Source organism: Bufo bufo, chromosome 1, assembly GCF_905171765.1.
Source record: "Bufo bufo chromosome 1, aBufBuf1.1, whole genome shotgun sequence".
Taxonomy (NCBI): Eukaryota; Metazoa; Chordata; class Amphibia; order Anura; family Bufonidae; genus Bufo; species Bufo bufo.
The window spans coordinates 56,802,492-56,820,496 of NC_053389.1; the positions used below are offsets into that span (position 1 = coordinate 56,802,492).

Consider the following 18,005-nt stretch of genomic DNA (forward strand, 5'->3'; position numbering starts at 1 on the left):
GGTGTACCCATAGACACTCTAGGTACAAATGTGTGACAACCTATATTCGGCTGTACACATTTGCATCCTATAGTCGTTTCCCATTGACACAGGGATCTGCGACCTACCTGTGTCTTTGGAGGTGTAGAGATATGCCAGGTTGCATGAGTCTCTATGGGTACACATACATATAATGATTTTGGTGGTGTTGGGAGGGATGTGACATGTGTTTTGTGTGAATGGGGATAAGGTTAGGTCACGATAGGGACAGGCATCATTCATTTGCCACCTTGAACCCTGGAAAGGTGAAGTTCTTAAGGGAAGGGCTGGATGTGTAGTGTGGCGGAGGTGTTCTCCGCAGTAGAATTTAGGTACTATGACATCACCGCTTGAGTTTGACCTGCCTTGTAAAGACCTATTAATCTGTCCATGGGAGAACTGCACCCATCAAGATGGAAACAGACGTTGGATAGAAGAAAGTTGGGACTGAGACTGTGAGGGTGAACCCGCTCCAGATGCCTTGGAGGCGGGCCATACCTGAAGATCGGCAGAACTACCGAGAGACTGTGGGGGTGTGGTCACTCCAAAGTGGGGGTGGCCGACACCAAGAGACTGTTAAAGAAAGGCCAGTTAAAGACTGTAAGGGTGAACCCGCTCCAGAATTGGGGGGGACGAAGATACCTGAAGATCGGCAGAATTACCGAGAGACTGTGGGGGTGTGGTCACTCCAAAGTGGGGGTGGCCGACACCAAGAGACTGTTAAAAAAAGGCCAGTTAAAGACTGTAAGGGTGAACCCACTCCAGAATTGGGGGGGGCGAAGATACCTGAAGATCGGCAGAATAACTGAGAGACTGTGGGTGTGTGGTACGGTGTATCCTGTGGACGGAGGAGTAGGTTACGGTGAAGGGCAGGTCGGAGGAAGCTGGATCAGGGATGTCTAAGTACCTAAAGATCAGTGTGCACTACAGTTCTTCCTGAACTTCCACCAAAGATGGGGTTGAAGGGGGGCAAATATATCTCAACCCGTTCCCCCAATATATTGTCGTATTATATGTATAGTCCGACAACAGGGGGATTGTTGAGGAACGGTTGAGACGTATGCATATATATCCATGCATGCCTGCAAACACGTGCGGGCATGTATGGTATATATGTGCATACTTCAACCACAGCATCATGGGACGATGTGCGCAAATGTGCCCAGCATCTGCGCACGTCTGCCCATGGTGATCCCCAGGGGCTCATGGTGGCCCCTGTGGGAAATATGTGGTCCCTGGAAGCTGTGCCCCCTTATAATCCCCCTTATATTAGTATATACATGTGCCCCCTTATATGTGTCCCCTTATAGTTAGTATATATTTCCTGTCCCTCTCATGTAGATATGTGTATATATATATGGGGATGTGTGTATGCAGTGCATACATCTATCTCCCCAGGTATATATATATATATATATATGTGGGCTTATAACTGCCTATTTATGATATTGTGTGTATGGACATGCATGTAGATGTGCCCCAAACATCTATATGGATGTATATACCTAAGTGCCCCCAGGTTGGGTAGTATGTATATGTGTACATATATATATATATATATATATATATATGTATGTATGTATGTATATATATATATATATATATATATATTGATCAGCCTGGTTCGTTTATGACGTGGGAGTGTGCGATGTTATGTTGTAGCAGCTGGGGGCTTACAGCTTGTGCAGGAAGTCCTTTGTTTCAGTTCTAGCATTCCGTCACACGACCCCACGATGATGTCATCACCCTCCTGTTGAAGAAGGAGGAGGGGGGCTGGTTTTGGGCTACAAAGCCCCAAACAGAGCATAGGTGCGGCCTCTTGCAACCAGACTAGACACATGGGAGAGTGCAGCTCCATTATGACCGCCTGGAAGAGGCCTACTAACGCTGGAAGGATTAAGTATATCCCCTGACCCCCGACCGCTATATATCTCCCCTGGTTAACCCACACCCCTGGTCCTGTAACCCCTATATTTGTGTCCCTGATGTGCACCTTGGGCCCTGCCTTATAACCCTTGCCCCTGATGTGTACCCTGGGCCCTGATTTACCCTTGCCGTGTTACTGGACACCCTGATCCCCCAAACCCTTGCCTTATTGTATCCTTGTTTGTACCCCTGATCCTGTGCCACTGGTTCCCCTGATTGTATTTGTGGTTCAGTTACACCCCCTGATGACCCCCACTGTATCTCACCCCTATTCAGTTACACCCCCCTGATGACCCCCACTGTATCTCACCCCTATTCAGTTACACCCCCCTGATGACCCCCACTGTATCTCACCCCTATTACTGTATTAGTGTCTGTGGACTACATACACTGTAGTGCCACCGTGTAACCCTTTCCCTACCCTGATTAACCCCTGGTGGTAACCCCTGCTCAAACCCTGCCACACCCCCCCCCCCCTCACTGTACACTTGCAGGGTATTTACCCTTGCATTGCTGTACAGTTCTGATATTATCCCCATTGTTAACCCTTTGTGTTTGTGGTCGGTTTACACCCCTGTAAGGCCACCATTAACCCTCGTCGTACCCCGTAGGGACAGTGAATAGTCAGGTGGGGTGGGCTGTTATTACTTGTATGTGTGAATTGTCTAGTTAGTTTATGGGTGGAATATGGGAATGTGTAGTGTAGTTTAGGATTGCATATTTAGTGCTGTATTGCTAGTGTATTGCGTGCGTTGTGTATTGTAAGTAATAAATACTGTGTTACTTGTAACTATCTGTGTAACGTGTAGTTATTGGCGATAGTTAGGCGCATGCAGTTAGCATAAGTGACTAGTGTAAAGCATAGCGAAAGTATGTTATTATTATATAAAGGCATAAATGGGCGGAGTTATCACTAGACGGCTCCTCCCATTTATGAATATTAATTATCGATATTTGCATAAATATTGGTAATTAATATTCCCCCTTTACAAAAACATAATTTCTCTCAGCAATGCGGACACATATGAACCTGGGACCAACACAGATGCCTTCAGCTGCCAAGTGCACATGTAACAGGTCAGCCAGTGTCATCGGTACAAAACTGCTGACAGATGTTATTTATCCATCATTTAAAAACATAAAAATAAAAAAATATAAAAATCGGATGAACGAACCTTTATGCTTGCCCATTTTTCTTTCTTCCTTGCTTTCTTGCTGATAGATGCCCTTTTAAAAATGCCTCAAATTTGCCTTCTATTGATTTTAATGGGAGTTAGTGCTGTTTGTTTTCATTTTTTGTTTAAAGAGCCCGGATTTTTTTCCATTGAGATGAAAAAAATGGCGTCATGGTGTATCTTCAGGTAGAGTCAGCACAGAAAAACCCTATTCGATCAATAGGATGCAGAACAGTTGTGAGAATCAGAATCAGCTCCGAAAAACACTTGTAATATAAAAATCGGCCTCCAAAATCAGCAGATTCCGCTTCAGCTCCAGGCAGGCCCACTGATCAGCCGCCAGTACTAGAAACCATACAGTGAACAGGAGACTCCATCTATGGTGTAGTTTCCGCTGCCGACGTACTGCAGCTCAGCTGCCATTCACTTGAACAGGAGCTCAACTGCAGTCCCCCTGCCCGGCCACTATAGGTGGCAGGAGATCGGTGAGACTGGAAACACGTGGTTTGATCTGACATGTTTTCTGTTTGGATCAAATGACGTCTGTGTTGTTTCTGGTGCTTACCTCACCTTCTTTCCCCAGGTGTGGATATTATGGTCATTTAACCTTCTCTATTTATTGTTTCTCCCACCATGCTATACGGTTTATAGCTCCAGTTTGAGTTGTGGATAGCTGGTGTGTGGATCTCAGCTGAGTTCCTGGTTCTGCCATAGCCACTTGAAGTTAAGTGTTTTCTTTCCCTTTTGTATTTTGTTTGGGTTATTTTGTGTGTTGCATTTCCCTGTCATTTGTATTAAGGCCTGAGGGAGACTCCTGTTTGTCCTTCCTTTTGAAAGGAACAAATTGTCTCAGTCCTGACATTAGTACCAGGGTTCTATAGGGTGAGTTAGGACATTAGGTATTCCTGTGTGTGAACTCACCTTCCTCTGGGGTCTGTTCATACTGGTAGTTAGTCAGGACTTTGATTAGGGTTTTACTAGAAGGTGTCCATCTCCTTTCCCTAATTTCCAGGCCTTATTCCCTAAACCCTTTCCCTCCTATGTTCGCTGTGGTGTTTCCCTCCCACACCCGAACGTGACACTGATGCTTCTAGCTCTGTGCACTGTATAGTTTCCAGCCGTGGCAGCTGATCGGTGAGGGTGCCGGTTGTTGGACACCCATCTACAGTGAGGAACAGGAGTATTTGAACACCCTGCGATTTTGCAAGTTCTCCCACTTAGAAATCATGGAGGGGTCTGAAATTCACACTGTAGGTGCATTCCCATTCTGAGAGACAGAATAAAAAAATAATAATTTGGAAATCATATTGTATGAGTTTTAAAGAATGTATTTGTCTTGCACTGCTGAACACCTGAGAAAATCAGTGTTAATATTTGGTACAGAAGCCTTTGTTTGCAATTACAGAGGTCAAATGTTCCCTGTAGTTCTTGACCAGGTTTGCACACTGCAACAGAGATTTTGGCCCACTCCTCCACACAGATCTCCTCTACATCTGTCAGGTTTCGGGGCTGTCACTGTGCAACATGGAGTTTCAGCTCCCTCCAAAGATGTTCTATTGGATTTAGGTCTGGAGACTGGCTAGGCCACTCCAGAACCTTGATATGCTTCTTACGGAGCCACTGCTTGGTTATCCTGGCTGTGTGCTTCGGGTCGTTGTCATGTTGGAAGACCCAGCCACGACCCATCTTCAATGCTCTGACTGAGGGAAGGAGGTTGTTGCTCAAAATCTCACAATAAATGGCCCCATTCATCCTCTCCTTAATACAGTGCAGTCGTCCTGTCCCCTTCACAGAAAAACACCCCCAAAGCATGATGTTACCACCCCCATGCTTCACAGTAGGGATGGTGTTTTTGGGATGCAACTCATCCTTCTTTTTCCTCCAAACACGACGAGTGAAGTTTAGACCAAAAAGTTCTACTTTTGTCTCATCTGACCACATGACTTTCTCCCATGCCTCCTCTGGATCATCCAGATGGTCATTGGCAAACTTCAGACGGGCCTGGACATGTGATGACTTGAGCAGGGGAACCTTCCATGGAATGCATGATTTGAAACCATGACGGAGTAGTGTTCCAACGACAGTGACCTTTGAAACTGTGGTCAAAGCTCTCTTCAAGTCATTGACCATCTCCTCCCTTGTAGTTCTGGGCTGATTCCTCACCTTTCTTATCATCAGTGATACCCCACGAGGTGAGATCTTGCATGGAGCCCCAGTCCGAGGGAGACTGACAATCGTCTTTAGCCTCTTGCATTTTCTAACAATTGCTCCAACAGTTGATCTATTTTCACCAAGCTGCTTGGCAATTGCCCTGTAGCCCTTTCCAGCCTTGTTGAGGTCCACAATTTTGTCTCTGGTGTCTTTTGACAGCTCTTTGGTCTTGCCCATGGTAGTAGTTGGCTTCTGACTGACTGTGGGGTGGACAGGTGTCTTCAAAGAGATCAGACAGGTGCTACTAAGTTAGATTAATGAGTAGAGTAGAGGTGGACTTTTTAAAGGCACAGTAACAGGTCTTTGAGAGCCAGAATTCTTGCTGTTTCTCAGGTGTTCAAATACTTATGTTCATCAGTGTAAGACAAATACATTCTTTAGAAAATCATACAATGTGATTTCCTGATTTTTTTTATTTTTTATTCTATCTCTCAGAGTGAGAATGCACCTACAATGTAAATTTCAGACCCCTCCATGATTTCTTAGTGGGAAAACTTGCAAAATCGCAGGGTGTTCAAATACTTCTGTTCTTCACTGTATCTGATGTGATCACCTATCTTGAGAATAGGCCATCAATATCCAATTACTGGAAAACCCCTGTAATGCATGTGGAGACTGAAGGCTAGCCTATCTGGTCCAATCCCACAGAAGAGGTACTGTAGTGCAAATTGAGAATGAGAATGTTACTACTATGATGGATAGGTGTCAGATCACACAGGACATCACAGCTTGCTGTAGCAACAGGCAAGTCAGAGTGCTGACCCCTGTCAATCACTGACAGTGCCTACAATGGGCACTCGAGCACCAGAACTGACCTACGGAACAGTAGAAGAAGGCTGCCTGGTCTGAGGAATCATGTTTTGCCTCATGTAGACGGGCGGGTACACATATGTCACTTACCTGAGCAAGAGATGCACTATGGGAAGAAGACAATCTGGTGGAGGCAGTATTTTGCCGTGGGAAATGTTCTTCTGCTGGAACATCTTGGGTCCTGACCGTCATGTGGATGTGACATGTAGCACCTACCTAAACTTTGTACAGACAAGTGCCCCCTTCATGGCAGTTAGAGGTTCTGCTGCTTACATCTTACTAGCAAAAACTTCAGGACACTATGACAGGTTTTGTGGACTCCATACCTAGACAGGTCAGAGCTTTTTTAACAGAAAAGAAGAACCTACACAATATTGAGCCTTCATGTTATGGCTGATCAGTGTATGTGTGATGCACTGCCAACTGTGTACTTCAAATGGATCTATCAAAAAACCTATGAAGGTACATGCGATCGGCAAATCAGCTTTTTTTTTTTTTTTTTTTGTAAAGGAAAGAGAACATTTTTGTCTTCTTGTTCTTCAGATGACTGGTGTCCTTTTCCGAACTTCTGTAGCCCATGTTTTACAATGCAGTCAAAAAGGGCTATCCAGATATAAACCTGCCAAGGTATGACAAATGGCATATGTCTGCGCCGAAGAAATCTACGGATTCTATACAGTATACGTCCCAATGTGTTGAGCCCAAGCCGCTTGAACCAGTAATACAGCCATCATCTGATATATAGTAAGCCTTTCATATGATATTGCTCTGGGCAAGGTTGACTGGAGCACACCGGGCACTGGTATAGGAAGTGCATATTTAGCGTGGATTTAGGCTGAATGGTTGATGCGATGTATCATCCACTGATCGGTCAAATTTCTCATGTAGGAAAGTCATGTTATATCAGATTACAGCCAGATCTCTTCACTGCTTACACTTGATGCTTTATAGATATAGCCCACTAGGGGAATTCGATCAAACCCTGCAGAATGGAGAGAGAGCAGTGTGTTTGAGAAAATTCTGCTTATTATAATGGCTTAAAGAGCACCTGTCAGCCGGATCGACCCAAATAAGCCAGTCATACTACCTGATAGGGATGATCCTGTTGATTAAAATGATACCTCTCTTGTGAAAACCAGTTCTGGCGTTCTCAAGAAAATAAAGACTTTTATACTGTACATATTTAGGGCATCAGTGCACAGAGGGGTGGGGCCTGGCCTCTCAATGATCCTCAGCATTCCCGTGCTGGCCACGCCCCTCAGTGCACTGGAGCCCTCAATTGCTTATAGAATAAAAGTCTTTTTCTCAAGAATGCTGCAACCAATTTTCACAAGATAGGTATTATTTTAATCAGCAGGGTGACCCCTACTAGGCAGTGTGCCTTGTTTAATGGAGTTGATTCTGCTGGTAGGTGCCCTTTAAGAGTTTTTTTCTGGATTTAAATGAAGATTTAATGGGCTTGGACCCTTGTCCACATACTCCATAACCCACTTAAGATTGGACAATCTCTTTAATCACCATATTATACAAATGTATCAAACTTTCTAATATACAGTACTTTATGTTTGATGTCAATGAATAGAAACATTCCTGTTTACATCCAGAGGCTGAGAACTAATTGCTGCAATTGTGTCCACTATACTCAATTCAAATTTCATTTAGCCTGGTGCTTGGAGAACACAGCAGTAAAGTCCTCGAATGGCCTGGTAGCAGTAACGAATGGTATTGAAAATGTAGTAGTGGGAACAGTAGCTCCTGGGCCCCAATGCAAAATCAGGCACCCCCCTCCCATGTGCCAACCATAATACAGTTTTATTCTCCCTTTCTTTTCTTAAGGAACCATAATAATACTAGTGTCCTCCAGTGTGACAGAGGGGACTGTTGTGGCCTTCCACCAGGGTGTGAGCATGATTACAACCTTTGCATTCCCTAAAGTAGGGGTCAGAAACCTCTGGCACTCAATCTGTTGCGAAACTGCAACCCCCAGCATGCTTCATTCATTTGTATGTTTTGAGAACAGCCAAGCAAGTGTGCATGCTGGGAGTTGTAGTTTCACAACAGTTGGAGTGCCGGAGACCTCTTACACAGGTCTTAGGTGCCGCAGTCACATGATCGCAAACGCCTATGTCACGCCGAAGGCATTCATGATCGTGTCGCCTGAGACCTGGCACAGGAGGTCGCTTGTGCTGTTCTACTACTTCATAGAGGCAGGTCTGCTGCCGCCTGACGTGAGATGCTTATCTCACCTCATGGCAGATGCTGCCCTCACTGTGCAATATTTAGGTAGGTGATTCATGTCAAATCCACATGATGCAGGACCCAAAGTTTCTCAACAGAACATTGCCCAGAGCATCACATTGTCTCCACAAGCTTGTTTTCTTCAAATACAGACTACACCATCCACATGAGGTACAAGAAAACGTCATTCATCAGACCAGGGCATCTTTTTCTACTGCTCCATGGTCCAGTTCTGCCGTTCATGTCCCCTTGTAGAATTCACAGGAGCACCACTTTTCTAAAACATTTAACTTTTAATAACTCAATAGTAAAAGCCAATACACCCTTATTACAAAAGAAAATATCCAAATATAGGGCCATTATTCCACCTTGCTGGAATATTTCCCCATGTCAGGGTCATCCTAGGGTCATCAGGAGGCACGAGACACGGGATCGCCCCTATCGGGGCGGCTATTCCGTTTGCAGGTAGGGCGACAATAATAGGGCCAGAATCAGGGATTTTGCCCCCAAGGCCTATGAAACCTCTGTCTGCCCTCCTGCAACTATAGGCCATTGGAATATTCATTCAGCATTAGGTTTTCGATTTCTTTTTGAATTATATTTTCTTTTGTAATAAGGGTGTACTGGCTTTTACTATTGAGTTATTAAAAGTTATGTTTTAGAAAAGTGCTGCTCCTGTTAATTCTACTCAAAGTGACCACATTGTACTATATTCCCTTGAACAGGCTTATGTTCAATTTGTGAGTTTCATGTCCCCTTGTAGGCCCTTTCAGTGGTGAACGAGGGTCAGAATGGGCTCTCTGACCGTTCTGAAGCTACACACCAAGCTACAATGTCCTGTGTGATCTGACACCTTTCTATCACAACCAGCAGTACATTTTTCAGTAATTTGCTGTACACTAAATCTTCTGTGGGATAGGACCAGATGGACTAGCTATCACCCACCACCCCACCACCACAAATCAAATCCTTGGGCACCTATCACTCTGTCACCAGTTGTCATTTCTTGGACCACTTTTGGTGGGTAGTAACACCACACACTGTGAAAACCCCACAAGACCTGCAGTTTTGTAGACTCTCTGCCCCCAAGTCATCTAGTCATCATGATGTAGCCGTTGTCTAAGTTGCTCAGATCCTTACACTTGCCCATATTTCCTTCTTCCAATACATGACCTTCAAGAACTGACTGTTCCCAGGCTGCCTAATATATCACACTCCTTGAGGAGCCATTGTCACTAGATGTTAATGTTATGGCTGATCAATGTATTGAAGTTGAAGTTTGTAGATATTACGTATATAATCGTTATTACTTACATGACTCATTCGTCGTCCCACTGGGCGCGGACACGTCCTCCTGTGTGGCACATGTAGAATTTTCTGACCCTGTGGCACAGGGTATATTATATATAGGAGAACAGACAAAAAAACAAACACTTTCAGCGGTTTAAAGAAACAACTTCGATGGAATATGTACAACGAATCTGTATCATTTGAACAACCCCAGAAAGGGGTACTTACCTTTTCTCTGAGGTCGGAGGTCATTGAGTTGCAGGTTGGATGGCAAGGACATGTGCTCCCGGGGCAGACAGCTGTTATTGAGCTTCATGTTATTGGAAACGCTGTAATATAGGTAAAGACGCATGAAAATCCAAAACTATAGTAATAAAAACTAGAATTTGTCTACCCTTTCTAAGAATGAATCCACCAGCATTTGTATCAGTTTCCAATGGATTACTAGGAAAAGGTGGCAACCATAGAAATCACAGTGGTGCATTTTATTAGTTTTTTTTTTTGTCTGTAGGTAAAAACTAAATTAAAGGGGTTATCCCACGAAAAGTATTATTAGGACATTTCATATGAAGAATTATGACAATATACATAGAGTACAATAAAAACATTATTCTTTTTTTTTTTAAATGTACATTACATTTTCCTCTCTGGTAGCGCCCCCTGCTGTTCATACTTCTGGTCCACCTTCTCCTGTATTCAGTGGTGGACTAGACATGCTCAGTAGCTTCCCTGCTCCCTTCCCTCGGTTCCAGTGTAGTGATCTCATAGTGAAGCGGGTCAAGCCGCCCAGACACCTTACATTATACTATATACCAGGGATGCTCAACCTGCGGCCCACCAGCTGTTGTCAAATTACAACTCCCACCATGCCCTGCTATAGGCTGATAGCTGTAGGCTGTCCGGGCATGCTGCTAGTTGTAGTTTTGCAACAACTGGAGGGCCACAGGTTGGGCATTCCTACTACATACTATAGCTATATCTCACTCTAGACAGTGGAGAAGGAAATTGTGGGGGTGTTACATGCTATATATGTCTCTGGGGCTGTATGTGAGGGGCTATTTTCTATGTAAGGATCGATTGCAATGCACTTCTAGGAGATGCAGGTACTTGATGGTCACATGGGGCAAGCTGCTGCCCACCCACAGAAAGGGAAGAGACAAGAGCCCCAGAGAGGTGAGTAAAGAGACTAAACAGAGTGAAAATTACACTGGAGAACAGCATTTTTTTTTATTGCTATACTTAATAATGGGGCACGTTACTCTTTTAATTTGTGGGATAACCCCTTTAATATTGATTCCTCTGCAAGTTATGATATACGATGGTATACATTTTTTTTTTTATCAATGCCAATAGATATATTAACAGGCAGGTGAATATACAAGCTATTGCTGCTATTACTGCAGTTGAATTCCAGTTTTCATTTTTTCCCCTGAATCTGAAAATGGTTGATATGGGCAGCAACAATGTTATGCACAATTCTCATTATGTAAGGTGCTTTGCAAGACTTAGGTGCATGTCTAATACATATACTTGATCTTTACACCTTGATGCTAATAAAAGGGATATCTGTAGTGACTCGGTGGTTCACTGCTAAAGGGGTTAACTTGTGCTGTTTACAATGCTTGTATCCCAAAGACTGAATACAGGGAGTTGAGATTTAATGCCTTGGCCTCTTAGAGATAGTTGCGTGGTGTTAGCTGGCCCCATCCCTTGGGCCAGGAGCTGAAGCTCGTGTGTGTGTGGCTAGAATTCGATGTACGAGGTGAGAAGCTGGTGTTATAGAGAGATGAATTCGACAGGGATATACCTACTCTGCTAGCTGTACCAGACAAATAGAAGACAAAAACCAGTGCCGACCTCTGAGAGAAAGAGCATTGAGCTTTATTGAAGGTTGATAGCCATATATAAAGGGACAATGCATGGACATATACATCAGTAAAGGTAATGCTTGAATGTAGGCTGTGGACTTCAGTGCATTTGGTTGAGAAAAGCCTCAGGCACCCAACCATATCTCTAAGACAGACTGACCATCTGTTAAAGACTAGCACCCTGCAGTTGGGCATTGTAGTGCTACCTTGGAATAGAGAGAGACTTTGCCCTCCTTGGCTAAATTGGGAAATTTGTTTGGATTGATTGGGGAAGTGACTCCGAAAGGTACAGCGGTGGAGTGGATCCTAATAGATAGCCTTGGGAAAACTGTGCATGTAATCTAAAGAGACTGAGCTTATTCTGCAAATGCCTGTCTGTGTCGTCTGCCTAAATTACCTCAGTAAAGTACAGTGGACTTGTTATCCCTAAATCTGACCTTTACCGTGCACCGTCATCCTGCTCAGTTGCAGAGTCTCTCCTCCCCAGTATCCCGAGGAAGCCCTGCCTTGTGCCCCAAAAACCCACCAACACCAAGGGCACCCCACCTACCACCAGGCAGGAAACCCCAAACCCAGGTGTGTCACCAGGGGAAGAAAAGGTGCAACCCTCCCATCACTGCATGGCTGAGGAAGCGCCAGAGTGAGGTCCGCCATCGTAACTACTACTCCTATCCTATCCTTTCCACCACTCCTATCTTTCATCCTCCTGGGCTTGCTGCATATCAACCTTGGGCGCTTCAGCCCACATGTCCAATAACTAAACTACAAGGCCATCTTTGAATATGTCCTAGGATAGTTCTGCTACAAAATATTCCCTCTACGTGAGCTTATCTGTGGTCTCAGAGGTTGAATTGGATTCCTGTAAAGAACCTATTTTGTTAGTAGGTGCATTCAGACACCTCCATCTCCAGGTCATGCAACAGTCCAAATCTACTATGGGGTGGATTGGAAATCTCAGAAGTCTGGTTGGTTCATGACATCATGAGGCCATAGTGGCTGCTACATGTCTCCACGCTAGGCCTGGACCACTCGGCTTCTTGCCCCAGGTGGCACCTTTGACATATGTATCTACAGCATTCACGCTGCTGTTGGTGGCTTGTCGCAAGAGCAGCGTGGGTGAGAGGTGAGAAAATTTAAGGAAGGCAGCGAGCAGCAGAAGACTGTGGTACCAATATTGTGAGGGTGCAACAATACCATGGTGGTACACTAAGGAGTTACTATTACTATGTGGGTCACAGAAGGGGGGGGGGGGGCACTATTATTGTGACCCAGTCTACCGGATCAGTGCCTTGTTTATTTGCACAGTAGCAGACCTACTGTAAAAACTGACTATGACTTATCTGACTACGGCTGTTTGTTGACCATGCCAACTTATGATGACCCCACCTGCTGCCAATCTGGATCCACCTATAACATGAAGCCATTTTTTTATTTTCTTCAAGGGCCACTTTAAATTCCCAATCCACCCATAAAGGTTAGGTAATAAACTACTTTCACATTAGCGTTTTTTGCAAAACGCTGCAGGCAGCGTTTTGATGTCCGCCTCCAGAGCGCAATGGAGACTGAACGGAGGCAAACTGATGCATTCTGGGCGGATCCTTTTCCATTCAGAATGCATTAGGGCAAAACTGATCCGTTTTGGACCGCTTGTGAGAGCCCTGAACAGTTCTCGCAAACGGAAAAGCAAAACGCTAGTGTGAAAGTAGCCATAGACGTTCACAGAACCAGCAAAAAGAGTATGGCTAGACATTATAAGCTAGTTTCTCACCTTAGTGTTAGTTGGTTTCCCACATCATCTAAAAAAGAAAGATGATTTGTACGTTTTTTAAGTTGCGCGTTCTGATTCCCACCACATGTTATTTACTTAAAGGGGTTATCCCATGGTAAATGTAAAAAATTAAAAACAGACATCAAATAGAGCATGACAACCTCTTTCTAACAAAGCTAGAACCAGCCCTGCACCTCACATGGATCCAGAGATCTCCACATTAATTGCTGCAATTGATTTATAGCTTTAATTCAATCTGGTGGCTTAGGGGGCATGTCTTTTCTGCTGCAGCTCTCTATCACAGCTCAGGGGGCATGTCTTTTCTGCTGCAGCTCTCTATCACAGCTCAGGGGGCGTGTCTTTTCTGCTGCAGCTCTCTATCACAGCTCAGGGGGCGTGTCCTTTCTGCTGCAGCTCTCTATCACAGCTCAGGGGGCGTGTTCTTCCCTATAACTGTCACAGCTTCTAACAGTAGATACAGCTGGTGGCAGTTGAAGATGAAACTGAGCATGTGCGACCACCTCAGTGAGGCGGACAGAGAAAGAAGGAAATGAACAAATAGCAAGTGGCACTATACAGATACATTTTACATGCAAATAAAAAAAGTATTCTGGTTTGAAAAATGTTGAAAATTTTTTATAGGACAATTCCTTTAAGGCCCCCAAACATATTTGGCCATTTTTGGTGGGACCGGATGACAATCTAATGTGTATGGGGAGCTCCCGACTCAACAGATATCTGGTGCATTGAATTTCGACACCTAATCCTTTCGTTCTCCAGTGATATTTGCCACCATTAGCAGCAACTTTCCCTTTTCCCTCCTATACATGCTCTGCAAACCAAGAGTGCATGTGTGTGTGGGGGGGAAGGATAGCTGTCACCTGAACGACAGCTAATCATGGTATATGGCCACCTCTAGACCTTTCCCATAGGGTGATCTCTTATCCTACTCACATTTGCTTCTCTTCTTTTTAAGCACAAGGCAACAGACGAGGACATTAACCAGAAGAATCCCAGCAATCAGTGCAGAACCGGTCACAATCAGGAGCAGCAGCGGGATCTCTACCCTGATAGACAGGAGATCTATGATGAAGAAAGAATGGAATAATTGGTCGAAGGAAAGACCACAGTAATAAGTATCTCTAGATGTGTGACTACAAACCCCATGTAGATCCTGCAACAGATGTCTGACTGATTCCACTTTCCTTGGTGCTGACTTTTACCCTCAGGCTACCGTTGACATCTATACTGCGGGTGTCCAACAGGAGAAAACGAGAAGAATTGCTGAAGAATCGTCCATCTTGATCTCGAAGGGCAAAGCCGGAGGGAGGCTGACTTTGGATCACCAGCAGAAGTATGAGGGATAATCCAGAGAGATGGTGTCTACTAACTGGAGAGTCGGGTGGGACTGGCGGGTAAGAAATGTTAACTTGTTTATCATTTGTACCATATAGATATTACTTGTCCCATCATGCACTGCATGAACTTACATGTTCTTCTTTAAGTGTGTTTCGAGGACTTAGCTATTGAAGACCCCTTCCTTTAAGCAGTCTGCAGCCCTGAGGACCCCTTCCTTTAAGCAGTCTGCAGTCCTGAGGACCCCTTCCTTTAAGCAGTCTTCAGTCCTGAGGACCCCTTCCTTTAAGCAGTCTGCAGTCCTGAGGACCCCTTCCTTTAAGCAGTCTGCAGTCCTGAGGCACCCCCTCCCTTTAAGCAGTCTGCAGTCCTGAGGACCCCTTCCTTTAAGCAGTCTGCAGTCCTGAGGACCCCTTCTGTTAAGCAGTCTGCAGTCCTGAGGCACCCCCTTCCTTTAAGCAGTCTGTAGCCCTGAGGACCCCTTCCTTTAAGCAGTCTGCAGTCCTGAGACCCCCTTCCGTTAAGCAGTCCGCAGTACTGAGGCACCCCCCTCCCTTTAAGCAGTCCGCAGTCCTGAGGCACCCCCCTCCCTTTAAGCAGTCTGCAGTCCTGAGGCCCCCTTCCGTTAAGCAGTCCGCAGTCCTGAGGCACCCCCTCCCTTTAAGCAGTCTGCAGTCCTGAGGCCCCCTTCCGTTAAGCAGTCCACAGTCCTGAGGACCCCATACCTTAAAAATCACACTAGCTACAGTACCTGCAAAGGCTACTTTAGGACTTCTTTAAGGACTTAGATACTGAGGACCTATCCTCAGGATTAGTCATCAATATCAGATTGATGGGGGTCCTACACCCGGCACCCCTACCTCATCAGCTGTTTGAGGTTACCACTTGTGATGGTCTCCTTGAGTAGTGTGCATGCCGGGGTACTGTAGCTCAACTCCCATTCACTGCTATACTACACCGGCTCCAAGAACTGCACAGTGGATGGTACCTTCAGTTCACTGTATAGTTTCCAGTGCTGGTGGCTGCCTGAAACAGCTGACCGGAGGGGATGTCAGACCTGCACCGATCTGATATGGGCCATCAATATCTAAGTCTCGGAAAATCCCTTTAAAAATACAACCTGGTACTCACAATGGATGCTCAGCAGCTCTTCATCTTTGCCTCTGGTATCATTACAGTGTTCTCCAACCACCTCCGCAAGGGACAGACTGCTGCTACTCCCGGGGGCTACCGGTAGCATAAATGGGGGCTCTCTGCCAAGCCCTGCCTCCTGCTTTACACCATTCAAGTACCACATGAGGGAAGAGACACTGGCATCACAGGAGACGCCATGAACTTCATCCTTTAAAATTGGCTTCCCAAGAACTGAAATAAGGACATAGGTAGGAAATATTACTGGAAGACACAGAATATACAGGAAGATGGAGAAGATGTGCATTGCTCCATGACCACAGTGGTACAGCTCCGAAAAATAAAAAACTATTAAAATGTCAGTATCAGCTTCAAAAAGTAAGCGCAGTGTTTTATTATGTGGCTCATAGAGCAATGACCTAATAAAATAATATTCTCATATCCACTGCCGATAATAAACTGCCAAGATGTCGGCAGAACACAGGCTTTGTTAGGCCCCAGTGAAGCCACCGTATTTTTGGTCTACATTTTTTGCAGATCAGATGCAGACCCATTCATTTCATTGGGGCCGCAAAAAATGCGGACAGCATAACGTGTAGTGTCCGCATATATATGTAAAAAAAAAGATATAACATATCCTATTCGTGTCCGTTTTGCAAACAAGAATAGGCATTGTTAAAATGGGACCCTTGAACAGAGAGGGATGCACATGAACTGCACCCTTATTTTCAGGATCCGCGATTTCCAGACCGCAAAATGTACGGTATATGGTCGTGTTAATGCCCCCTTAAAGGGGATCCTAAAAAAATGTCATTTAATTGTATAAACCTCATCTAGTCTAGTGTACCTGTCTTCACTTCAGTCTCCATATTCCCGCTGCGCTCCATTGTTTACAACCTGAACTTTCATGTTGTTGGCGTAAATGAGCTGTAGCCACAACACTTCCCATAGTGCAGTGCGCTGTAATGTACACGCCCACTACACCATTCCCTGAGCCAAAGACTCCGCCCACTACACCCTCCATCATCCCCTTGCTGATTCCTCCCACACAGCTTCCGATCTCAGAAAGAAAAAGTAGCGAAAGCGCATTAGTAAGTTCCAGGGCCTGGACAGGGCAGGAGAAGCAGAGGGAAAGGGAAAAATGGATACCTGGATAACCTCTTTAAGGGACAGTCCCTAGAAATTCAGGAATGCAACTTCCACCTTCAAACCTCACGTCGCCCATTAACACTTACCCCTGTGATAGAATTGCTGGGTCAGCAGCAGAGAAAGGCTTAGCAACATTTTGCAAGGAAGGACTAATCAAGGATCCTTCATTCCTATAGAGAAAAAAGATATTAAGTATAAGTAATCTTTAAAGATGCAAACAAGAAGAGTGCCAGGGCTAGAACATAGCACCTGTATGCAGAATGGGGGTCCCCCGACCCCTATACTGCCTGGCGAGGTAGTGACTGCTGCTTCCAGGAGTGGAATAGGGGGAAGGGGGGGAGCTGCATATATTTCCTGCCTTCTCACTGTATTAAAGTGTAACTGTTATATTTTTTTATTTGCTAGATTATTAGAGCTAGGCATGTATACCTGGGTTAGTTTGTCAATGATTGTCAAAAGATGTGTAATTACCTTATAATAACAGCTTTCATTAACGTCCCTTTTCAATGGTCCCTTAAAAGACCGTTGCTATGGCTTATCTGTCTTCCTTTTAGTATAAACAGAAGACGGAGGGGCGGACCTCCCCACTGCGTGCCTTCAGAGTGAGGAGGCGTGTCTCTCAGTAATCCAATCTGATTGGCTGGCAGGAAGCTGCTAGCTACAGCATGTGTGTATGGGAAGTGAGGGAAGGCAGTTTTGGCCTCAGAGAACTGTCAGAGGAGCCATTTTGAGAAGATCCTCATATTGTAGAAGTTAAAACAGACGTAACTAAGGGAAAAACTCAATGAAAACAGTGGTATGTGAAGAAACTAGATTGCTTTATGCATAATGCTGCTGCAGCAGCAGTAAAATATGCTAAAAAAAATTTGATGAAAACATTACATAATGGTCTCATGTAGGCCTTCTTAGTTTTTAGCTGTCTGCTTTAAAGTGTATTCCATGCCTCCCAACCATCTCGGACAGTCTCTATTTCGGCTGCTGTCCCGCAGCTAATGCATTGTGGTCTATGAGAGAAGCAGTCTCCTGATTGCTTGTTATAGTTCCCTATGGAAACTATAAAAAAGT

General features: G+C 44.8%; 1 protein-coding gene across 1 annotated transcript; it reads right to left on the reverse strand.

Moving 5' to 3' along the window:
• Nucleotides 1-6,942: 6,942 nt before the first annotated feature.
• Nucleotides 6,943-17,075, reverse strand: TMEM25 (transmembrane protein 25). The gene is made up of 8 exons (XM_040424817.1): nucleotides 17,027-17,075; nucleotides 15,792-16,025; nucleotides 14,467-14,712; nucleotides 14,259-14,387; nucleotides 13,305-13,332; nucleotides 9,897-9,997; nucleotides 9,693-9,761; nucleotides 6,943-7,122 (listed from the first exon to the last, which is right to left on the reverse strand). Exons 1-8 carry the CDS (start codon nucleotides 17,073-17,075, stop codon nucleotides 7,049-7,051), a joined length of 930 nt encoding a protein of 309 aa, XP_040280751.1. The 3' UTR covers nucleotides 6,943-7,048.
• Between the last annotated feature and the right edge of the window lie 930 nt (nucleotides 17,076-18,005).